This window comes from Balaenoptera musculus, chromosome 1 (assembly GCF_009873245.2).
Source record: "Balaenoptera musculus isolate JJ_BM4_2016_0621 chromosome 1, mBalMus1.pri.v3, whole genome shotgun sequence".
In the NCBI taxonomy this organism is placed as follows: domain Eukaryota; kingdom Metazoa; phylum Chordata; class Mammalia; order Artiodactyla; family Balaenopteridae; genus Balaenoptera; species Balaenoptera musculus.
This window is the reverse complement of record NC_045785.1, coordinates 112,926,257-112,945,924: the sequence shown is the minus strand read 5'-3', so window position 1 is coordinate 112,945,924 and position 19,668 is coordinate 112,926,257. Positions and strand designations below refer to the sequence as shown.

Below are 19,668 nucleotides of genomic sequence, written 5' to 3'. Positions count from 1 at the left end.
CCTGCGTGCGCCAACTAAGACCCTGCGCAGACAAATAAATAAATGTTAAAAAAAAAAATCCCCCCCTTCTCCTCACTGGCTTCTTTGTCCCAGCACCCTGATTCATTCCTTCATAGCACTTACAAAGCATGTAGTTATATATTTATTTGTTTGACACTTGTTTATAGTCTGTCTCCCCACCAAACTATAAATTCCATAGAAGGGCACAGGCTCTGTCTGTTTTGCTCACCACTGTAGCTTCAGGACCTGGCACAGAGTAGGTGCTCAATAATATTTGCAGATGGTCAATGAGCAAATGGTAGCCAACGTGATAATGACAGTGATGTTATCAGAGCCCTTCCAGAGAATCCCACTACATGATCAAAATGCTCCCCATCCCCTTTCTTCAGCCTCCGGTCCCTACCCTAGATCCCCTGCTTCCTAGGTTCATCTAGGACTAACTTCAGTAAAGCACAAAAAAAGGGACCATATCACTGGCAAAAAAAAAAAAAAATCTCTCTTCAGGTTGATGACCGGACAGTGTGAATGGATTGAAAATTTATCAGGAAAAATGGATGAGAGAGGGGGGATGCCAGAATACAGGGGCAGAGAGCCAGCAGGTCTGGGGGAGGGACTCTGTGTGGGGACAGGGGTGGCCTATTGGGTGTGCCCCTTTTCTTTTCTCTGGCGCCCTTCGATAAGACCAGCAGTTTTGTTATCCTCTCCCCCTCTCTCTCCACAGTCCGGGCAGCCCCACCTCCACATTTTGGAAGCATGTCAGTGCAGGACAACATGCGACCCATGTGGCTTTGGTCATGGATCTCTAAGTCCCAAAGGGATTTAGCAAAGTCCATCCTGACTGGGGCTCCAGGAGGTAAGAAGGGGCCACAGATGCCATTGAAGAGAAGGGGAAAACGAGGGTAGAAATCAGGAGTGGGGTGGGGATGTACAAATGATCCATATCTGCTGCTGGCTACGAGGTATTTGGGGAGGATCTGTGTTCATCGGAGTCTCCCCTGTGTTAATTTATGGACCCTGGTCTGGGCTTCTTCTCCCAGCCCCAGTAGGCAGGGCAGAGGGGAGCTCGCAGCATGGGAGCCACGGGGTATTCTCGTGGCTCCTGGACTCTGGCCCCTGGTGCACAGGGCTTCCAGTGACAAGGGAGACACTGGTGACACTTTAACCAGGATGCAGAACTGATCCCCGGCCCAGCTGGGCCTCATGCCTCTGATAGCTTGACAGTGTGGATCAGACCCCCAGAGATAGACAGGCGTGCAGTGGCATGGAGGGTGCGGCTGGCAGTGGGGCTCCTCTTCCTCTGGGCTGGGCTGGGTCAAGCTACTGGGACCTCAGGACCTGGAGTAGCACTGAAGGGGCTGAGGAAACTCAGAGGAGGGGGTGGGAGGCCAGCCACTTGCCCGGGGTTGGAAGGAAGAATACAGGGACCTTAGGAGAGGGAACTGCGTGATTCTCGGCCTGGAAATGAGGGGCCACTGTGAACTAGATAGCAAGGGGGTGCTGAGGCTGAGAGAAGTCAGCAGCTAAAGGGCAAGAAATCGGGGGTTGTGAGGGATCAGATAGCTGGGTGATCAAGAACTTGAGCCTGGAGTTAGTCAGACCTGGATGGGAATCCCATCTCTGTTAGTTAGAACTGTACGGCCTTGGGCAATTTATTTAACCTTTCTCAGCCTCTGTTTCCTTACCTATAAAATGGGGATAATTACAGAGCATTTAACAGTACCTGCTTCCTAGCATCCTTGTGACTAAACAAGATAACGTATGCAGAATGCCCAGCTCATAAGAAGACTCAACAAAAACTGGAGAACCGAGGCAAGGAATAGAGACTGTGCTGAGACGAAAGGATGGGGAGGAGAAGCAGATGCCCACGCAGCCCCCTTCTACTGCAGGACCAGCGGGGTACCTGCGGCGGGCTAGTGTGGCCCAGCTGACCCAGGAGCTGGGCACTTCCTTCTTCCAGCAGCAGCAGCTGCCAGCTGCTATGGCAGACACCTTCCTGGAACACCTCTGCTTGCTGGACATCGACTCCGAGCCTGTGGCCGCTCGCAGTACCAGCATCATTGCCACCATTGGTAAGCGCCCTCTATCTGCTCCTGAAGCATCACAGGGCCTCTTGGGTGTTTCTCAAGGTGCTTCCTCATCTTTTGTGTCCTTTGAGATTTCTCCCTGTTTGACTGAGGTCATTCATTCAACAAATATTTGTTGAGCGCTTGGTAGACAAGCTTCTGGGTCCTGGGAGTAGATCAGTGAAACGAAATAAACAGACAAAGATCCCTACCCTTGGGGAGCTGACAATCTAGCTGGGTGGGACAATAATTAATAAACATAATAAATTATTTTAAAAAATAAGAGAATTATTTAGTATGTTAGAAACTGATAAGTACTATGGAAAACAAAAAAAAGAAAAGAAGAATCAAGGATGGTAAGGGGCATCAGGATGCAAGGGCAGGAGGGAGGTTGCAGTCCTAATAGAGAGTCAGGGTAGCCATTGTTGAGAAAATTAGACCTGAGCAAAGACTTGAGCGAGATGAGAAAATGAGCCATGCAGATGTCTGGGGGAAGAGATTTCTAGGCAAAGGGAACAGTCAACGCCAAGGCCCTAAGTCAAGGAGGCTGGAAACCATCAAGGGGAAGAGTAGCAGAAAGGAAGAGGTTGGGGGAAAGGGAAGATCATGTAGGGCTTAGCAGGCCATTTTTAGAATTTGAGTTGAGTTTTCCTCCAAGTATGATGGGAAACTACTGCAGAGTTTTGAGCAGGGGAATGACATGCTCTTACTTATGTCTTAACAGAACCACCCTGGCTGCAATATTTGAAAATAGACTGGGGGGGGGGGGTGGGGTAATACTGTGGAGAGCTACAGTATTTCTGGCTTAGAACAGGTGGTAGCAGTGGAGCTGGTGAGAAGTGATCAGATTCTGAATGTATTTTGAAGGTAGAGCCAACAGAATATGATGGATTGGATACGGGGTGGGGGTGAGGGTGAAAAAGGAGTCAAGGATTACTCCCAGGTTTTTGGCGTGAGGGACTAGAAGAATGCATTATCAACTGAGCAGGAAAGGCTGTGGTGGAAAGGTTTAGGGGGGAAGAGATCAGTTCAGTTTGAGGCATGTTGAGTTTGAGAGGCATATTAGACATGCAAGTGTGATACAGAGTAGGCAATCAGATACACAACTCTGGGTTTGGGAAAGGGGTCTGAACTGGAGATATAAATTTGGGAGCTGTCGGCATATTGATGGTATTTAAAGCCATGAGACTAGTTGAGACCACAAAGGGAGGGAAGGTAAAAGGAGCATCTAATGTTAAGGGGGGTAAAGAGCAAGAGGGGCTGAAAAGGAGCAGCCAGTGAGGTAGAGTGAAGCAAGAGAGGGTGGGTGTCCTGGAGGCCAAGTGAAGAAGGGACATCAAGGATGTTGTCAAATGCTGCTGATGGACCAGCTAAGATGAGGACTGAGAACTGACCATTAGATTTAGCAACGACACAGGTTTTCGGTGACCTTGACAAGAATAGATGTAGTGCAGAGTGGGTACAAGGAGAATAGGCGGAGGGGAATTGGAGGCAGCAAGTACAGAGATAACTCTTGCAGTGAATTTTGCTGCGAAGGCGAGCAAAGGAATAGGGCTGTAGCTAGAGGGGGAACTGGGATTAGGAGTTGTTTTTTTTTTTTTTTTTTTGGATGAAAAATAACAGCAGGTTTACATGTTGATGGGAATGACCTAACAAAAAAGGAAAACACTGATGACACAGAGGACTGGGGAATGGCTGAATCTGTTTTTGAGCAGGTGAGAAGGAGACCCAGTGCACAAGTGGAAGAACTGGCTTTAGGGAGGGACTGGAGAGGTTGGTCAACTGGGTCTCAGTTACACAGCCGTCCTATCAGCAGAGCAGGGATGGGATAGAACTCGACTCTCCTCAGTCCAATGTGAGGCCTCTCAGCTCTAAAGCCTGGTACCCCAAATGCCCTCACCTGGCACCCAACCACTTCTCCTACGCTGGGGTTACCTCCACACCGCAGGACTTAACATCACTGCCAACACAGTTACCTCAGGCCTGGCTGAGCCCACCTTTCTAGGGCCTCACAGTGCAAGGAGGCGTGTGTTAGCTGGAGAGGGGAACGAGTTTTTCTGACCTGCGAGCAGGGGTGGCGTCAGGAACAAAGGTCAGGTAACAGTACTTCTGTGGCCTGGGGCAGCTCTGAGGGTGGTGATGGGTTCACCTGTCTCTCAGGTTTGGGGAGAAAATTGTCTGAGTGGGATCTCTGGTTCCAGGGCCGGCATCTCGCTCCGTGGAGCGCCTCAAGGAGATGATCAGGGCCGGGATGAAACATTGCGAGACTCAACTTCTCCCACGGCTCCCATGAGGTTCAGGGCGGGGCCGCGGGGAGGCGCGCGGGGGCTAGAGGATGCCCCAGGGTCCCGGCCACCTTCCCCTGAAATCCTCCCTCTGTTTCCCATCCCCAGTACCATGCTGAATCCATCGCCAACGTCCGGGAGGCGGTAGAGAGCTTTGCAACTTCCCCCGCTCAGCTACCGACCCGTGGCCATCGCTCTGGACACCAAGGGACCGGAGATACGCACTGGGATCCTGCAGGGGGTGAGAGGCGACCTGCGACCCGCCCTGTCTTGGGGACCGGGAAGGGGGCGGTGCGGCGCGGAGGCAGTTGCCGGAGGGCGGAGCGTGGGGAGGGGCCGGCCCCACCGAGGCAGGCAGAACTCAGTCCTCCTCTGGCCCCGCCCCTAGGGCCCTGCGTCGGAAGTGAGCTACTGAAGGGCTCCCAGGTGCTGGTGACTGTGGACCCGGCGTTCCGGACGCGGGGGGACGCGAAACACCGTGTGGGTGGACTAACCCCAATATCGTCCAGGTCGTGCCGGTTGGGGGGCCGCATCTACATTGACGACGGGCTCATCTCCCTAGAGGTCACGAAAATCGGTGCGGACGCGCCTTCCGCCTGGCCCTGCGCAATGCACGCACTCTCTTCCTTTTGGCTCCCGCATTCGCCTTTCACACCCACCACACCTTCCCCTGGCCACCCGTCCTGCGAGCCCCCGGCATCCAGACTCCTGGGCTCACCCTGGGTTGGGGCTGGACTGGCGGGTTAGTAGTTTCTTCCACAGAAGTCCTCCCTGTGCCTATTCGGTGCAGAGTCCAGGCCGAGGACCAAGAAACGAATAGGACATGGTTCCGCTCTCTTGGGGGTCCAATCCTCGTGTTCCCGCTGCCGTGACTAAGCCCCCGGCCTCACCCCTGACCTCAGCTGACTCTTTCCATGCCCGTAGGTCCAGAGGGGCTGGAGACCCAAGTGGAGAATGGCGGTGTCCTGGGCAGCCGGAAGGGCGTGAACTTGCCAGGGGCCCAGGTGAGACCTGCCCGGGCTGTCCGAGCAAGATGTCCAGGACCTGCGCTTCGGGGTGGAGCATGGCGTGGACATCATCTTTGCCTCCTTTGTGCGGAGAGCCAGCGACGTTGCTGCCGTCCGGGCTGCTCTGGGGCCGGAAGGACAGGGCATCAAGATCATTAGCAAAATCGAGAACCACGAAGGCGTGAAGAAGTGAGCCTTGGTCTTTGTTCCCATCAGGCCCTACCCATCCCTATCGCCCCTCCCCTTCTCCTGCCTGCCTCTCCTGGCATCTCCTGGCTCTTCCCAGCCTGACTCCCCCAACCGCCCAGGTTTGATGAAATCCTGGAGGTGAGCGACGGCATTATGGTGGCACGGGGTGACCTGGGCATTGAGATCCCAGCCGAGAAGGTTTTCCTGGCTCAGAAGATGATGATTGGCCGTTGCAACTTGGCGGGAAAGCCCGTTGTCTGTGCTACACAGGTCTGGAATGAGCCCTGGGGGCAGGGCCCTCTGTGGGTCTGGGGACACCTGAAGGTGAATACCCACACCTTAGGTCTCTAGCACGTTTTGCTGTCCAGTGTTTGACCCTCAAACAACAAAGCTAGGAAGAGATACTGTGACCCCCATTTTCAGGTGAGGAAACAGAATAGCCAGGATCACATAGTCTGTGAGTGTGACCCTGGCTTTAGGGGCCTTCAGAGAGTGTGGGAGTCCGAGAAGTAGTTCAGGGCAGGGTCCCCAGTCAGAGTATGACTTCTACAGCTCTGACATCCAGATGTCCCCCAGATGCTGGAGAGCATGATCACTAAGCCCCGGCCAACGCGGGCAGAGACGAGTGATGTGGCCAATGCCGTGCTGGATGGGGCAGACTGCATCATGCTGTCGGGGGAGACCGCCAAAGGCAACTTTCCTGTGGAGGCTGTAAAGATGCAGCATGCGGTAGGAGCTCAGAATGCAAGGCAAATGGGCTGGAAAACCACATCCCTTCCCGGTCCCAATAGCCCTGCCCAGCCTGACCCCCTGGTGCCCACAGATTGCCCGGGAGGCAGAGGCTGCCGTGTACCACCGGCAGCTCTTTGAGGAGCTGCGCCGGGCGGCACCACTGAGCCGGGATCCCACCGAGGTCACCGCGATTGGCGCTGTGGAGGCTGCCTTCAAGTGCTGTGCTGCTGCCATCATCGTGCTGACCACAACTGGCCGGTGAGGGGGACACTGGGAACGCCAAGACAGGGCTTTGGGCCAAGGGCAGGCTGGGATGGGCCCCAGGCTTGGGTTTTGTCTCATCATCAGAGGAGAGGCAGCTATGGGAGCTGCAGGCCTAGAGAGGCAGATCTTGTGATATTTTTTAAAAATCATCTCATATCTTCCTGGTGTGGTAAGAAAGGCGGGTATTCTTATACCCACTTTACAGGTGAGAATACTAAGGCCCAGAAAAATATGATGACTTACCTAGGGTCACACAGCTTATTGCTGGCACCTGGAACCAGAACCCAACACTCTTTCACTCTTCTGGGCTGACCTTGTCTGCCTCCTTCAGCTCAGCCCAGCTTCTGTCTCGGTACCGACCTCGGGCAGCAGTCATTGCTGTCACCCGCTCTGCCCAGGCTGCCCGCCAGGCCCACTTGTGCCGAGGAGTCTTCCCTGTGCTCTACCTTGAACCTCCAGAGGCCATCTGGGCAGACGATGTGGATCGCCGAGTCCAATTTGGCATTGAAAGTGGTGAGCCACCTAAACTCCTTCCTCATCCACCCCTGGATTTGTATCATGAGTCCTCCAACCCCACGCCCCACACCCACCCAAAAGGGCCTTGCCTCTCTCCTCTGGTCCCAGATTTTCTCTGTGAGATTCACTAAGACTGAGATATTTGGGCTTCCAGGGGTGGGGGGAACGTGCTGAGGGAGGAGGGCAGAGGGAGAGAGGCCAGGGGTCAGGGCCATCCCTAAGAAGTCGGCACAGCTGCTGCCTGCACCAGGTGGCTAGAGCCAGGCCTGACCCAAGGAGCAAGAGGTGAAAAGAGAAAGGTGAACCCAGTCCCCTGCAGCTGCAACTAAAATCTAATTGACAATTGGCTATGCTCATACCCCACCTCTTCCTATCAGCATAGCAACACAGGTAGACAGACTTGCTACTTAGCAACATGCCACCCCACGGGCATACGTGCAGCTCTGATATACAACAGTGGTCACATTCCTGCGGTGCCACCTGTGGGACACACTGTACAGTTTGCCTCAGGCCCCTCATTCCCTACCGAGTGGGCTTGAAGAGGCGAAGGATGGTAGCTCGTTCTCATTACAGGGCTGGCCTGGGTTCCTCAATGGCTGATTAGCATCTTCTCCCCTTCCTCCTCCCAGGAAAGCTCCGTGGCTTCCTCCGTTTTGGGGACCTGGTGATTGTGGTGACAGGCTGGCGACCGGGCTCCGGCTATACCAACATTATGCGGGTGCTGAGCGTAACCTGAGGTGCCCCTCCTCCTCTGACCGAGCCAGCCCTGGACCCGTCCCTCCTTTCTGCTCCCTCCTACAGCCCCACATCTAAGTCTTCTCTACTCCCAATCCTCCCTACCCTAGGCCACATCTGCCATCCAGGGTGCCCCCTCCCCCTCTCCATTTTGCACAGGCCTTGAAAGTCTGTATCCAATTAAGCACTGGCCATCCAACAGCACCAATGGTACATCCCCTGCATCTGATACTCTCAACTGGTCCCTAAAATACTCTGAGCCTTTAATCCAGCTTAACTGATTAATTCTATCCCCCCAGTCTTCCTGTACCTGGGCGCAGAGGTGAGGGGAACAGGACAATCACGTCCACAGTCTCCACAAAATCTCTATTTAAAAAATATTTCACATCCATGCAGTTTGACGTTCTCATATGTGGCCCTCATGATAATCTAGGCATCCCCCGAGGAGAGTGCCACCTCTTTCTTCATTGTCACTGTCAGTGATATCAAAGCACCACCCTTTTGGGGAAGCTAGGGTAGATGGAAGCCGGGGAGCCCCGAGAGCCAGACGGGCTCATCCTGTCACTGTCTCTACCACCTCTAGGCTGGCAGGCCGCTCCCTGGCTGCTCTCATGCCCACCTCATGCCTTGCTGGGTCAGGTGTCCTGCTACCTCCTCCTGTACCCCAGAATGCCCACTTTGTTCCCACACACAAGCCAGGAGCCAAAACAAGTGTCTCTATTTTCTTTTTAAACCTAGGTGTTTGGAAGCAATATAAAACCTCTCCCACACACCCAGAACCCCAGAACTGCCCACCCAGGAGAAAAGGAGATTTAGGGTCCTGGCCCCTCATTCTTTGATGCTGTAGAGTAGGTGTGGGGACAGAGGGGTGGGGTAGGGGGTTTCTCTTGTCCCTGAGAAGGCAGAGGTACTGGCTAGCCTGCCCTTCCCCAGGCTTGGATACCTCGGGCCCTCCCCTTACTCCTGCACCGGCAGCAAACTCAGTAGAAAGGAAAAAAAAACCTAAAAATAAGAACAGTCCTCCTCTCCCTCTCAGGTGGCCTTTCTGCTCCTACCTAGTTAGGGAGAGGGCTCAAGTATTGCCACTGATGGGAGTTGGGCAAGGACCACAAGAGCTGGCATGGAGGGGCTCTGCCCATTCCTGTCTCCTTACCAGGAGGGGACGGGAGGGATGGATAAATGAATGGGTAAATAAAATGAATTGATAATAAATAAAATTAGCAAATGAGTGAATAAATACAGTTATTAAATGATTGAATAAATAAGAGTAAATAAATAAGGAAGGGAGCAAGGAAGAAACATTCATCTAAGGATTCACTTGCCCCCAACCTGGGGGGAATCTACGCTGGCACACTAAATAAGGGGGCGTCAACAATCCCTTAGCTTCAAGGGGGCATCACTGGGACAAGGGGCATAGGGAGGAGGTGGCTCCCAGTTTACAAAAGGCAGTTCTACCACAGAGACAGAGAGTGGCAAGGACTTGTCAGGAGATGTGTGTTCCCACTCAGGGGGTATAGACGGGGAGGTGTCCCGCGTGGGCAGTAAAGCTGGATGCCCACCCAGGGACCCAAGACGTTTGTTGACAGCAGCGGGGGAACAGGTAATTGGCAGTGCCCAGCTATGCTAGCGGACAGGAAGATAACCATGCCAGGCAGAACCTGCAAGGTGATGGGCAGGAAAACAGAGACATCTAGTTACTTGGCAGTGATGGTGGTGGCAAGTACTTGTGCTTAGTAAGATGGGATCATGGGCCCAGGCCTGCACCTGGCAGGACCATGGCTAGGGGAATACCCTCATCAGAGGGCTTGGAGTCACTTCTACTTGGCAGTGGAGACATACAGCGTCTGGTACAGTGCCTTGAACATGGTAGGCGCTAAGTATCTTTGAGGAATGGGTGAATGGATTAGGAGGATGTCAGGTTGCAGGGCGCCTGAGCTGAGAACAGAGACCATCTTCTTGGTACTAAGGGGAGATACTCCCATAGGGCACTGTTTCAGGTCCCCTTGGTGTCCCCAAGAGGCGTCTGCCCTCTGGCACATGCTACTGCACCTGAGAGCTTACCCAAAGGTTTCACATGTTGGAAGAGAGCTGGGGGCCCCGGGGAGTGGCTGGCTCAGGCACTGATGGCCTGGGGGGCTGGGCTGTCCCTGGAGGCTTAGCCAGGAGCCCTGAGGGGGGCAGGCGTTCACTTCCTGAGCCCTTACACCCAGGAGAGCCATCACCTGCCGCCCGCTGAGGCAGAGAGGGCTGGGAGGCTGAGAGTGGGCGGCCCCGAGGTCCTAGTCGCCGTCCACCTCCTCCCGGGGGAGGCCCCAGCAGTGACACCTGGGAGCGCCCAGCCCGGGACAGGCTGGCATGGAGGGTTCGGGCCGGTGGGGCCGGCAGGCGGGAGGTGGATGCCCAAGGCCCCCGGGCCAGCAGAGGGCCGGCTCGGACAGGGACAAGTGGGGAGGCTGGAGAGCCTGCTCCTGCTGATCTTCGAGCAGAGCGAGCAAGGAGGGTGACTGGAGAGTCAGGGGAGAGGGGGAGAGGGCCCCGCTGGTGCGTCAGGGCAATGGCCACATTGGAGGTCACGGCGGCTGCTTGCAGGGGTGCGTGCACTAGTGGCTCCCACAGCACCGGCTTTCCGCTCAGCCGAGCTCCTGTGCCTGGAGCCAGGCCCCGAACGCCCCGAGCCATATCCCTGTCGTGCTGCACCAAGTGCTGCTCCATGATGCCCCCGCTGCTGCCTGGACTTGGCTCAGAGCGCTTCCGCTGCAGTATGGAATTCTTCTTGCCTAGAAATTGTCCCGCGGGAAGGAGTTAAGGGTAGGAAAGGAATCCAAGATGAAGGTTGGATATCAAAAGTATGAGGGTAACAAGATGGAGTCAAGGGATGGTGGTGGGGTGAAGGTAGGGGATAGGGGTCAAGAGTATGGAGATGGAGTTGGGGGATGGAGATTGGGAGATGGGGGTTGGAGGAAGAGGGTCAGGGGATGAGAGTATGTACCAGAGATGGTGAGGGTCAGGGACTGGTACTCAGGGAAGGAGAATTCAAGGCATGGGAACTTGGGGTGATATCTCCAGGGGTAGGAGATGCTGAGTGGTAAGGACAGGGAGCCACAGTGTTGAAAGCCCTATTGGGGCATTTGCTGGGACTAGGTTGGCCTGGGGTGTGATGCTGAGGCGCTGGAGCCTGGACCCTGGGACGCTGGGGACTCCTTGCTATGGACAAGGGGTGAGGGCACAGCCTGGACCCAGGGCAGACAGGGTGGACAGGCCTCACCAATGCGGCGCAGCCGATCCATGGCCACTGTCTCGAAGGCCCGGCGCATCATGGGGAACTCCTCGAGCACGGCGTTGAAATGGTCCACGCTGAGCGAGTAGAGGCGGCAGTAGGTGTCAGCACGCACACTGGCTGTGCGTCGGCCCCGAGTCAGCAGACAGATTTCTGGTGAAGTTGGGAGGAGGCCTTCAAAACCACTGTCCACAGAACTCCCTCTCACTGGGCCTGCAGCAGCTGACCCAGATTCCTCAGGCTCCTCCCCAGATGGGAGAAACTAACGATTACCCACCCACCCAGGGTCCCTAAATGCTCCAAGCATGGTCACTCTCCAGACCTGCATAATTACTGTCCTTCTCATTCTGTCCAAATTAAAGCTGATAACCAGGCAGCTCTTGCTGGCCCCCAGACACCTAGTTATTCCACTCCACTTTAATTCCCAACCCACCTCCACTGCTTTAACCCAAGGGGTAGGCCTGGGGCAGTGCCCTCTGTGTGCCCTTCCCTCCCACCCCTTTGAAGGAACACCAAGGGCAACCCAGAAGGAGAAAAAGCATGTGCCAAAGCGCAAAGGGTAAACACAATGGGATGTTGGAAGGTGGTGGGTGATTTGGGGACTGAGAGAATATATGAGCCTCAAATCACTTTGGGTAGCAGCTGGCAGAACTGCCCCCACTGCCACAGGCTGGGTCCCTGATTCATACCACCAAGGCATTCCACAAGGGAACCACAAAGGGGTCAAGCCCCTGGGACAGCACTGCTTTATTCCTATCTTTCCCTCATGGAAATCTCATGAGATCCTTGGATTTCACTGCTTAAGGGTTCTAAAAGGCCCACTGGCCCATAATTTTCAACCTGGCTATACATTGGAATCTCTTAAGAAGCTTTTAAAAATACAGAACTCCAGACCCAGACCCAGAGATTCTGATTGAATAGGCCTGGGGAGGAGCTGGAAAACTCTATGATCCTGCGCACAGCCAGGTGAAGACCCTGATCCAGGGGAGCAGTTGCCCTCTGCTCCAGACCCCCCCGACCCTCCCTGAGGCCTGCTGACCCCCAAAGTATGATCCATCAGTGAGGCGGGTGTCCCGGGCGCCACGTGCCAGCAACACTGAGCAGCCCATGCTGGATGAAGTACATCTTCCTGCCCACGGAGCCCTCACGCACCACGAGGTCCCCCGGCTGGAAGACCTCAAAGCGTAGCTTGGTGAGCACGGCCGTGACGAAGCTGGGGTCGGCGTGGGCGAACAGCGGCATGTGGGGCCACGAGGCCCCGGCAGGTGAAGTTAATGATCTCCTGGGGCAGGGGAGGGGCCTGTCAGGCAGGCTGTGCCCCCCCTGCCCCGAGGTGCCCCCATCGAGCTCATCTGTCTCCAGAAGCCCCACCCCTGGGGTCATGATCTGCCAAAGGACGGGTATGCTTCAGTGGGCCTGGGACAATCTCTAAGCTCCTGCCTTCAGAGCTCTCCCATGAGCCTTCACAGGACCATCCCCCCACAAATAGAGATCCCTGCAAGCCCTCCCCAGTATATTCATATTCACCCCTATAAGAGCTTCAAGAAAGACCCTAGCCCCTAAAAGTCCTGCAAAGGCCTGACCTCCCATGGGGCCCTCGGTAGGCCCCACTCCCTTTAGGTGCACCTGCTGACCAATAGCCCCCACCCCAGATGGCATCCCAGAAGCCCAGGTCCTTGAAGAGCCTCCCTCCAGGGCCCCGCCCAGTCCCACCTCCCGAAGCGGTTCGCTCAGCTCTCCTAGGATGCTTTCCTCATCAAACATCTTGCCCTGGTAGCGGTGCTCGTAGTACTCATGGATGCGCTGCCGTGTGTCAGCTGGCAGCTTGTGGAAGGACATATACTGCTCCACCTGCTTGTACTGGAGAGCCAACCGATGGCCAGCAGGCAAGAAAACACAGAGACAGATATGGAGCCAGAACAGTGTGTGGGGAGCGGTGTGTGAAGGAAGGTCACAGACGTGGGCCAAACCCAGAGGGTTGAAACATGGAGGCAGAAGGGTATATAGATAATGGTGGATACAGGGAGGACACAGAGCACAATCACAGGAAAAGCCAGACATGGGCGAGGGGGGGGGGGGGGTCCAAGGACAGGTGCATTGGTCCAAACAAGGAAAAGGTACACACATGGCACAAATGGACATGGGGCAAGGCAGGACACAGAGATCCAACAAGGGCATGCGTCAGAATGGGCTCCAAGTTGAGCTACCCAGCCTCCAGCACCCCTCCCCTGCCTTCTCCTGCCCCTGCTGACCTTCTCCTGGTACTGGCGCCGAGAAGAGTCCAGGGACTGGATGAGGGCGGTGGCGTGGCCGATGAACATGGCGTAGCACGTGGCGCCCACGATCATGCTGAGCATGGTGAGCCAGACGTCGGGCATGCCTACAGGTGCCTGCTGCCCGTAGCCAATGCAGAGCATGTGGCTCATGGCCTTGAACAGGGCGTGGGAATACTGGCGGCCCCATGAGTGGTTCTGGGGGGGCAGAGTGTATTGCAGAGCTGGGCATAGACCCCTCAGAGCCTCATTCTCCTCCTGCCCCCTCTTCTCTTTCAGTCCTTCTGTCTGCCCCCTTCTACTTTAGACCTGCCTGCTGGGGGAGGAACTTAGGTTTGGTTCTGGGGGGCCTGAGACAGAAGGGGCCTCTTTTACAGCATGGGGGCTGCAGTTTCTGCCTAGGTTTCCTTCCCTGCCTGCTCCCTCCAACACACAAACACTTCTTCTGGGCCTCTTCCCACTCTCCTCTCACCTCCCCACCTCCTTACTCCTGTCTTCTCTCTTGGCCATCTCTCCATCATCTCCCACCTCCTGCCCCCTTTGTTCATCCCTCCTGCTCAGGGAGAAGAGCCCTTGGAAGGCCCAGGAGGGGCTGAGCTGTGGGGAGTTCTCACCACCATATGGTTGATGGAGACCCAGCAGTCGGGAGGGAAGTCCTGCAGCATGGGGACCAGGAACTGCAGACAGCCATCCCAGTGACATAGCAGCAGCATCATTCCGATGAGGTTGAAGATGCGAACCACAGCACTGGCCAGGTCATAGGTCATGTGAAAGATCTGAGGAGTCCGAGGAGGGGCTGCTGTGGACAGGAACCCCTCTCTGCCAGTACTTCTCCATTCCTGGCCTTGCAAATACTCTCTTTGAATTTCTCTCTAGCCCCGGCCCTCATGAATGTTAAAACTGTGGCTATTATTCACTCGTATAGAGCTTTACAGCGAATAGAGCTAATACAAAGGAGGTTGTATTACTACTCTCATCTTATAAAAAGGAAAATCGATGCCAATCATGTGCCCCAAAATCACACAGCAAGTGTCACAGCAGAGACTCAAAAGGTCTGCTGCACAAGTTGCCCAAGTGTAGCTGGGAAAGAGGAGAGAGGGCATTTCACAGTGTAATGTCCCCAGGGCATATATAATGATTAATGCCAGAAGTCCTCTTCCCCTCCAATAATAAAAATAATAATAGGTAATTTACTGAGAACTTACTATGTGCCAGGCACTGTTCTAGGTGCTTTACAGGTATTCACTCCTTTAAAATCCTTACAACCTTATCATATGTAAGTATATTTAACATTTTCATTTATAGAAGGGGAACCAAGTCTCATACAGTAAACAGTAAAACTGGGATCTGACCACAAGCAATGATATTGCAGAGCCCACACTCTGAACCACTAAACTCTGCTGCTGTCCTGAAGCTGAAACTCAAGCCTCTCCCACACTCTGCAATTCTTAACTTCTCTCCTACACCTTCCTCCCAGAGTCCAACTAACCCTCAAGTGTTTGTCCAGCAGTTGTACTCCACCCTCCTGCACCACCACCTTCTCACCTTGGGGACCCATCCCCTGAACACTCATTCTGTCCCTGCTTCTCCTCTACCAACTTTGGAGACAGCCCTCCCTTGGAAGCCCCACCCATCTGCCCCACCCCATAAAGTCACCAGGAGCCCCACCCATATCGCTGTCTGGAGTAGTCTGCGAGCCCCCTGCCCACCTCCCCACCCCACCTCCTCCCACTGGTGTATGTAGCGGATGAGGCGGGAAAGGCGGAGCAGCCGCAGCAGGCTGAGGATCTTGGTGAAACGCACGATGCGCAGGGCCCGAGCTGTTTTGTAGACCTCGGTGTCCAGTCGTGGCTCCAGCTCCACCACCAGGAAAATGTAATCCACAGGAATAGAGGAGATAAGGTCAACCAGGAACCAGGTGCGCAGGTAGCGTGTGCGGATGGCCCGCGGTGCCAGCAGGATCTCAGCACCCTCCTCTACCACGATGCCCGTGCGGAAGTTGAGCACCAGATCCATCAGGAAGAAAGTGTCAGAGAGGACGTTGAAGACGATCCAAGGTGGGGAGTTCTCCTCCTTGAAGAAGGTGATGCCCACAGGTAGCACAATGAGGTTCCCCACCATCAGCAGGAGCATGATCAGGTCCCAGTAAAACCTAAGGTAGGGATGGGATGGGAAGTAAGACCACAGTGATATTTCACGATGATGGTCAGCCACTAGACTAAGGGCAGATAGTCTCTCAGACAAAAGTGGGCAAGGGTGCAGAACAACAGAATGACCATTCACAGCTAGTGGGAGTGTAAATTGGGACCACCATTTGGAAAAATAGTTTGGAATTATCTAGTAAAGTTAAACATTTGCATCCCCTGCAACCCAGCAATTCTATTCCTAGGTATACACACATTCAAGGGAAAAACGTGCTCCAGGAGATATATACAGGGATAACAGCATTAAATCTGGAAATAATCCAAATGTCCATCAGTAGAAAAATGTAGATAAATAAGATAAACACAATAGATAAATATATAAATACACCATGATACACTCATACCCTGGAATATTATACAACTGTGAAATCACCCAGCTGCAGCTACATTCCGCAGTACGAATGAATCTCACAAATTTAATGTTGAGAAACAAAAGGATACACACTGTATGATTCCACACATACAAAATTCAAAAATAGGCCAAACTAAACTGCGTCATTTAGGGATTCACAGAAAAGTGGTAAAACTATAAAGAAAAGTAAGAAAATGAGTACCAAAAGTTAGAATAGTGGGTTTGGGAAAGGAATGTAAGAGCAGTAGGGAGCCTTCTGGGGTATCAGCAATGTAGTCTCTCTTGACCTAATAGTTGTGACATGTGAGTTTGCTTTACAATTATTCTTTCATATGCGTGTGTGTGTGTATATATATATATATATCCTGCTATATACTATACTATATATATATCTACCTTATATATTCACTATATATATATCTCTACTACATATATATCCCTACTAAATATACCCCTAATGTGCATATATATATTCTTTATATAGTAATATATATGTAATATCCTTACTATATGTATATGATCTATGTCACTATTATTAAATATTCTTATTATTAAATATTTTTTAAGTTAAAAAAAGATAAATACCCTGTGCTGATCTCACAGGGTTGTTGAAAAAATATGCACTGAGACAACGAATGTGACTGTGCTGTACAAGCACTAGTTGGTATTATGACTCACCCACCCTTTATCCCCAGATTTCTGAAGAGGTTGCTGCTTTTCCCACCTCTAGCTCTCTGTCCATTCCTAGTCTAGGACTTCATGCCTTCCCTAGCCTTCCCCAGCCTTCCCCACCCCATCCCTCCTCCCCAACACAGTTGGGCCCATAGTTCCTGTTTCTCTGCTGGGATCTGCTCATCTGTGTCCCGGGGTGGGGATGGTCTGTCCTGCCTCCCAACTGAACTAGCTTTTCAGGTATGCCCCTCCCTCCTCCACAGCATCTCAGACAGGGCTGCACATACAGAGAAGCTCCATAGCAGATCCTGAGACAGCAAGGCTTGAAGCTCTGCACTCCTTTCCTCCCCTAACCTCCCTGTGCCCAATGGGACTCTGGCTGAGCCCAGGCAAGGGCATGGGCAGGGGAGAGCCATACTGCTGTGGTGGAAGCTGTGAAAAGAAGAGGTCAGGAGGGAGTGAGGTGAAGCCTTCATTCAAAGAAGTTAATTGGACAATCTCAGGGTCCCAAGTAGCTATGGTGGTTTCAATTCCAGGACACACCTAGATGCAGTATCAACCCAGGACCCAGTCCCTTCTGACTCTGACTGCAAAAATCAACCCTTTCAGCCCCAGAAAGAAGTTTGGTGGTCCCCAAGTCCAGGCCTCCAGGAAGCCCTTCAGACTGTGTGATTTCAATCAACAACAAATCCTGGATCCCCTCTTCTTCTCTTTCCTGGCCACTGGAGAAATCCTGTACCGTAAGCTGGGAGAGGAGAGGGAAAGAGGGTTTGCCTAGCCATAGAGCATCTTCACAGCCTGACTCACAGGCAGTCACAAGCCTGGCGTGTGATGCAGGAGAGAGGACAGAAAAGAAGCACAATAATAAGGGGGATACATGGCTTCTGGGGATACATCTGAGGGTGAAATGGGGGAGGGGAGGGAGATCCACAGGAGACTAGAAAAGGTGCATGGTAGGGTGAGAATGAGGCAGTAAAAACGAGGGGAATGAAAGGAAAAAATGAGAGAAAGAGGAACATTTAGGGAGTGTGTATGTCTGTGGATTAAGATGATGTCTAGGTCTCCAGTTGTGTTTCCAGGCTCCTGATTCACACCTCATCCTTTCTGCTCATTTAGCTCCCCAGGTTAGGTGCTTTGCACACATCCTTGCCACATCCAGAAACTGTTCTTCATTTCCCCCAAGGACAGGGTTGCTCTCCTCCCCTAGCGACCTTGATGTAGAGGTACAGCCTGATGGGGACTATGGAATGGCCCCACCCCCACTCTTCGTTCCTTCGGTCTGGTAGTCACCTGGGCGGTGGTCATATGGGGGGTGGCCTTGCCCCTGTGTTTCTGTCTCAAATCGCTCTGCGTCCAGGCCCTACCCTGTCGAATGCCGCCTTCAGCACCAGGGACAGCGATCAGAACTGCTGTCTGGACACTCCCTCCTCCCCTTCCGCAGCGTCCCTATTTTTTCTGGTAGCCTGCCCTGCTGAACTAGGCGGGTGCTGGGGGTGGGAATGGGGACAGTGGGAAATAGCGGGGCTTGATTTCTCCCTCAGGCTGACCCCGAGCCTCGGAAGATGACAAAATTCCCCAGATCCCCAGCAAGCAGGACAGGAGGAGAGAGCAGTCCCTAATTCCAGTATTCCCTGTGGTGCAGGTAGGGTACCGGGTTCCTGAAATGGGAAATCCAGGTCTCTGGTGTCCGCTTGTCCCTTCCAGCGCCCCCAGAATGAAAAGTCACCAAGGACCTCCGGCTGGGGATCCTTCACCCAAGAATTCCCAGGCTAGGCTGGGGGAAGTGACTCTGTCGTGCCAACAGGGGACCCCTGGGCCGGAAATGAAGTGTCCATGGAGGGTGGGACGGGCCCGGCCCCCCTGTCGCGGCCCGTGAGGGTGGGATCTGTGTCCCCCGCCCTCCCTGCCGGACCCCCAGTACCGGAAGTCGCTGTAGGGGTGGATGATCCAGGCCCCCGCTGACTTGACCCGCTCCTGCTCGATTTCCACTGCTTTGTGGCTGCCGAACACGCGAAGGGAGAACTTGTTGACCGTGGGCTGGAGCAGCGTCCCGAGCTGCCTCCTCTTGGGCTCGGGCCCGGTCCCGGGCCTGGACCCAGGGATCGCATCCGAGGCCGTGGTGGTAGACGCCGGGGCAGCAGGAGGCGCCCTCTCCAGCCCAGGGGTCGCCCCATCGCTGGCCCTAGTCGTCGGCCGCTGCTCCGCCTCCATGACGCCCGTTAGCTTACACGTTTGGCCTCCTAGACCCTGCCGCGGCCATTCGGGACCCCCGACCCCTCCCGGAGTCGGAGCGGGCGCAGCCCGGCTGACTCGGAGCGGAGGCGTAGTCGGCTGGGAACCGCCGGCGCGCGGAGAGGAGGGGGTGTGTGCGACAGACTCTCCCGCGGGCGGCGGGCGGGTTGCGATGCGCCCCCTGGCGAAAGCCGAGCGAAGGCTGGGCAGGGCGGGCGGAGGCGGGGCGGACCGAGAGCCATCCCGGGAAGGGGCGGGACCAATGTAACCTGTAACCCGAGGGACCCCCTGGTGGGCGTGGCTTAGCCAATGGGGGCGGTCCTCCAAGTATAGGAAGAGAAGGAGGGGAAACGCAGCCAGTGCCACGGAGAGGGCATGGTCTAGCGTTGAAGGGCTTTTATCCACTGAGTGCCAGGGAGGCGGAGCCGCCTGCGAGTGGCGGGTAAACCGGATGCTGGTTGCAGCTCGTGAGGCTCGGGAGAGCGAAGAATTGGGAACCAGTGGAAGAGATGGGGAATAGCTTTTAAAATTCTTCTTACCCACTCTCGCTTATGGACTTCCTGCGTTTCACTTTTTTCTCTCAGCACTCTCCTAGGCATACTCCTTTCTTCTGACCTCCTCCATACTGCTCCCCCTCGTATTTCATTTCCGAACTCATCTGCCAACCCTCACCAAAAGCAATTCTGCCAGTTACTGAGTGGACGCTGAGGATACAAGGATGAACACAAAGTCCTAACCATAAAGCCAGTGCTCCTCTATGCCCGCAGATGAGACAGGTAAATTACAGTGCTATGTGATGTAAAGGGCTATTTTGGGGTTTTTTTTGGCTGTGCTGCGCGGCTTGCGGGATCTTAGGTCCCCGACCAG

At 54.2% G+C, this 19,668-nt stretch overlaps 2 protein-coding genes across 2 annotated transcripts; one reads left to right on the top strand and one right to left on the bottom strand.

Annotated features, from left to right (window-relative positions):
* The first annotated feature begins 1,200 nt into the window (after positions 1–1,200).
* PKLR (pyruvate kinase L/R) lies at positions 1,201–9,023 on the top strand. The gene is given in 19 exon segments (XM_036831352.1): positions 1,201–1,241; positions 1,243–1,268; positions 1,887–2,069; positions 4,265–4,317; positions 4,319–4,357; positions 4,457–4,513; positions 4,515–4,589; positions 4,737–4,749; positions 4,752–4,819; positions 4,821–4,838; positions 4,840–4,869; positions 4,871–4,925; positions 5,273–5,355; positions 5,357–5,544; positions 5,664–5,814; positions 6,121–6,273; positions 6,368–6,534; positions 6,872–7,053; positions 7,686–9,023. Coding segments are annotated over 19 exon segments (1,689 nt in total). The 3' UTR covers positions 7,793–9,023.
* An 11-nt stretch (positions 9,024–9,034) lies between these two features.
* HCN3 (hyperpolarization activated cyclic nucleotide gated potassium channel 3) lies at positions 9,035–18,947 on the bottom strand. Its single transcript, XM_036831337.1, is given in 10 exon segments — positions 9,035–10,568; positions 11,057–11,221; positions 12,108–12,159; positions 12,161–12,313; positions 12,315–12,350; positions 12,782–12,928; positions 13,321–13,539; positions 13,956–14,117; positions 15,064–15,493; positions 18,491–18,947. Coding segments are annotated over 10 exon segments (2,361 nt in total). The 5' UTR covers positions 18,781–18,947; the 3' UTR covers positions 9,035–9,861.
* Positions 18,948–19,668: the final 721 nt, after the last annotated feature.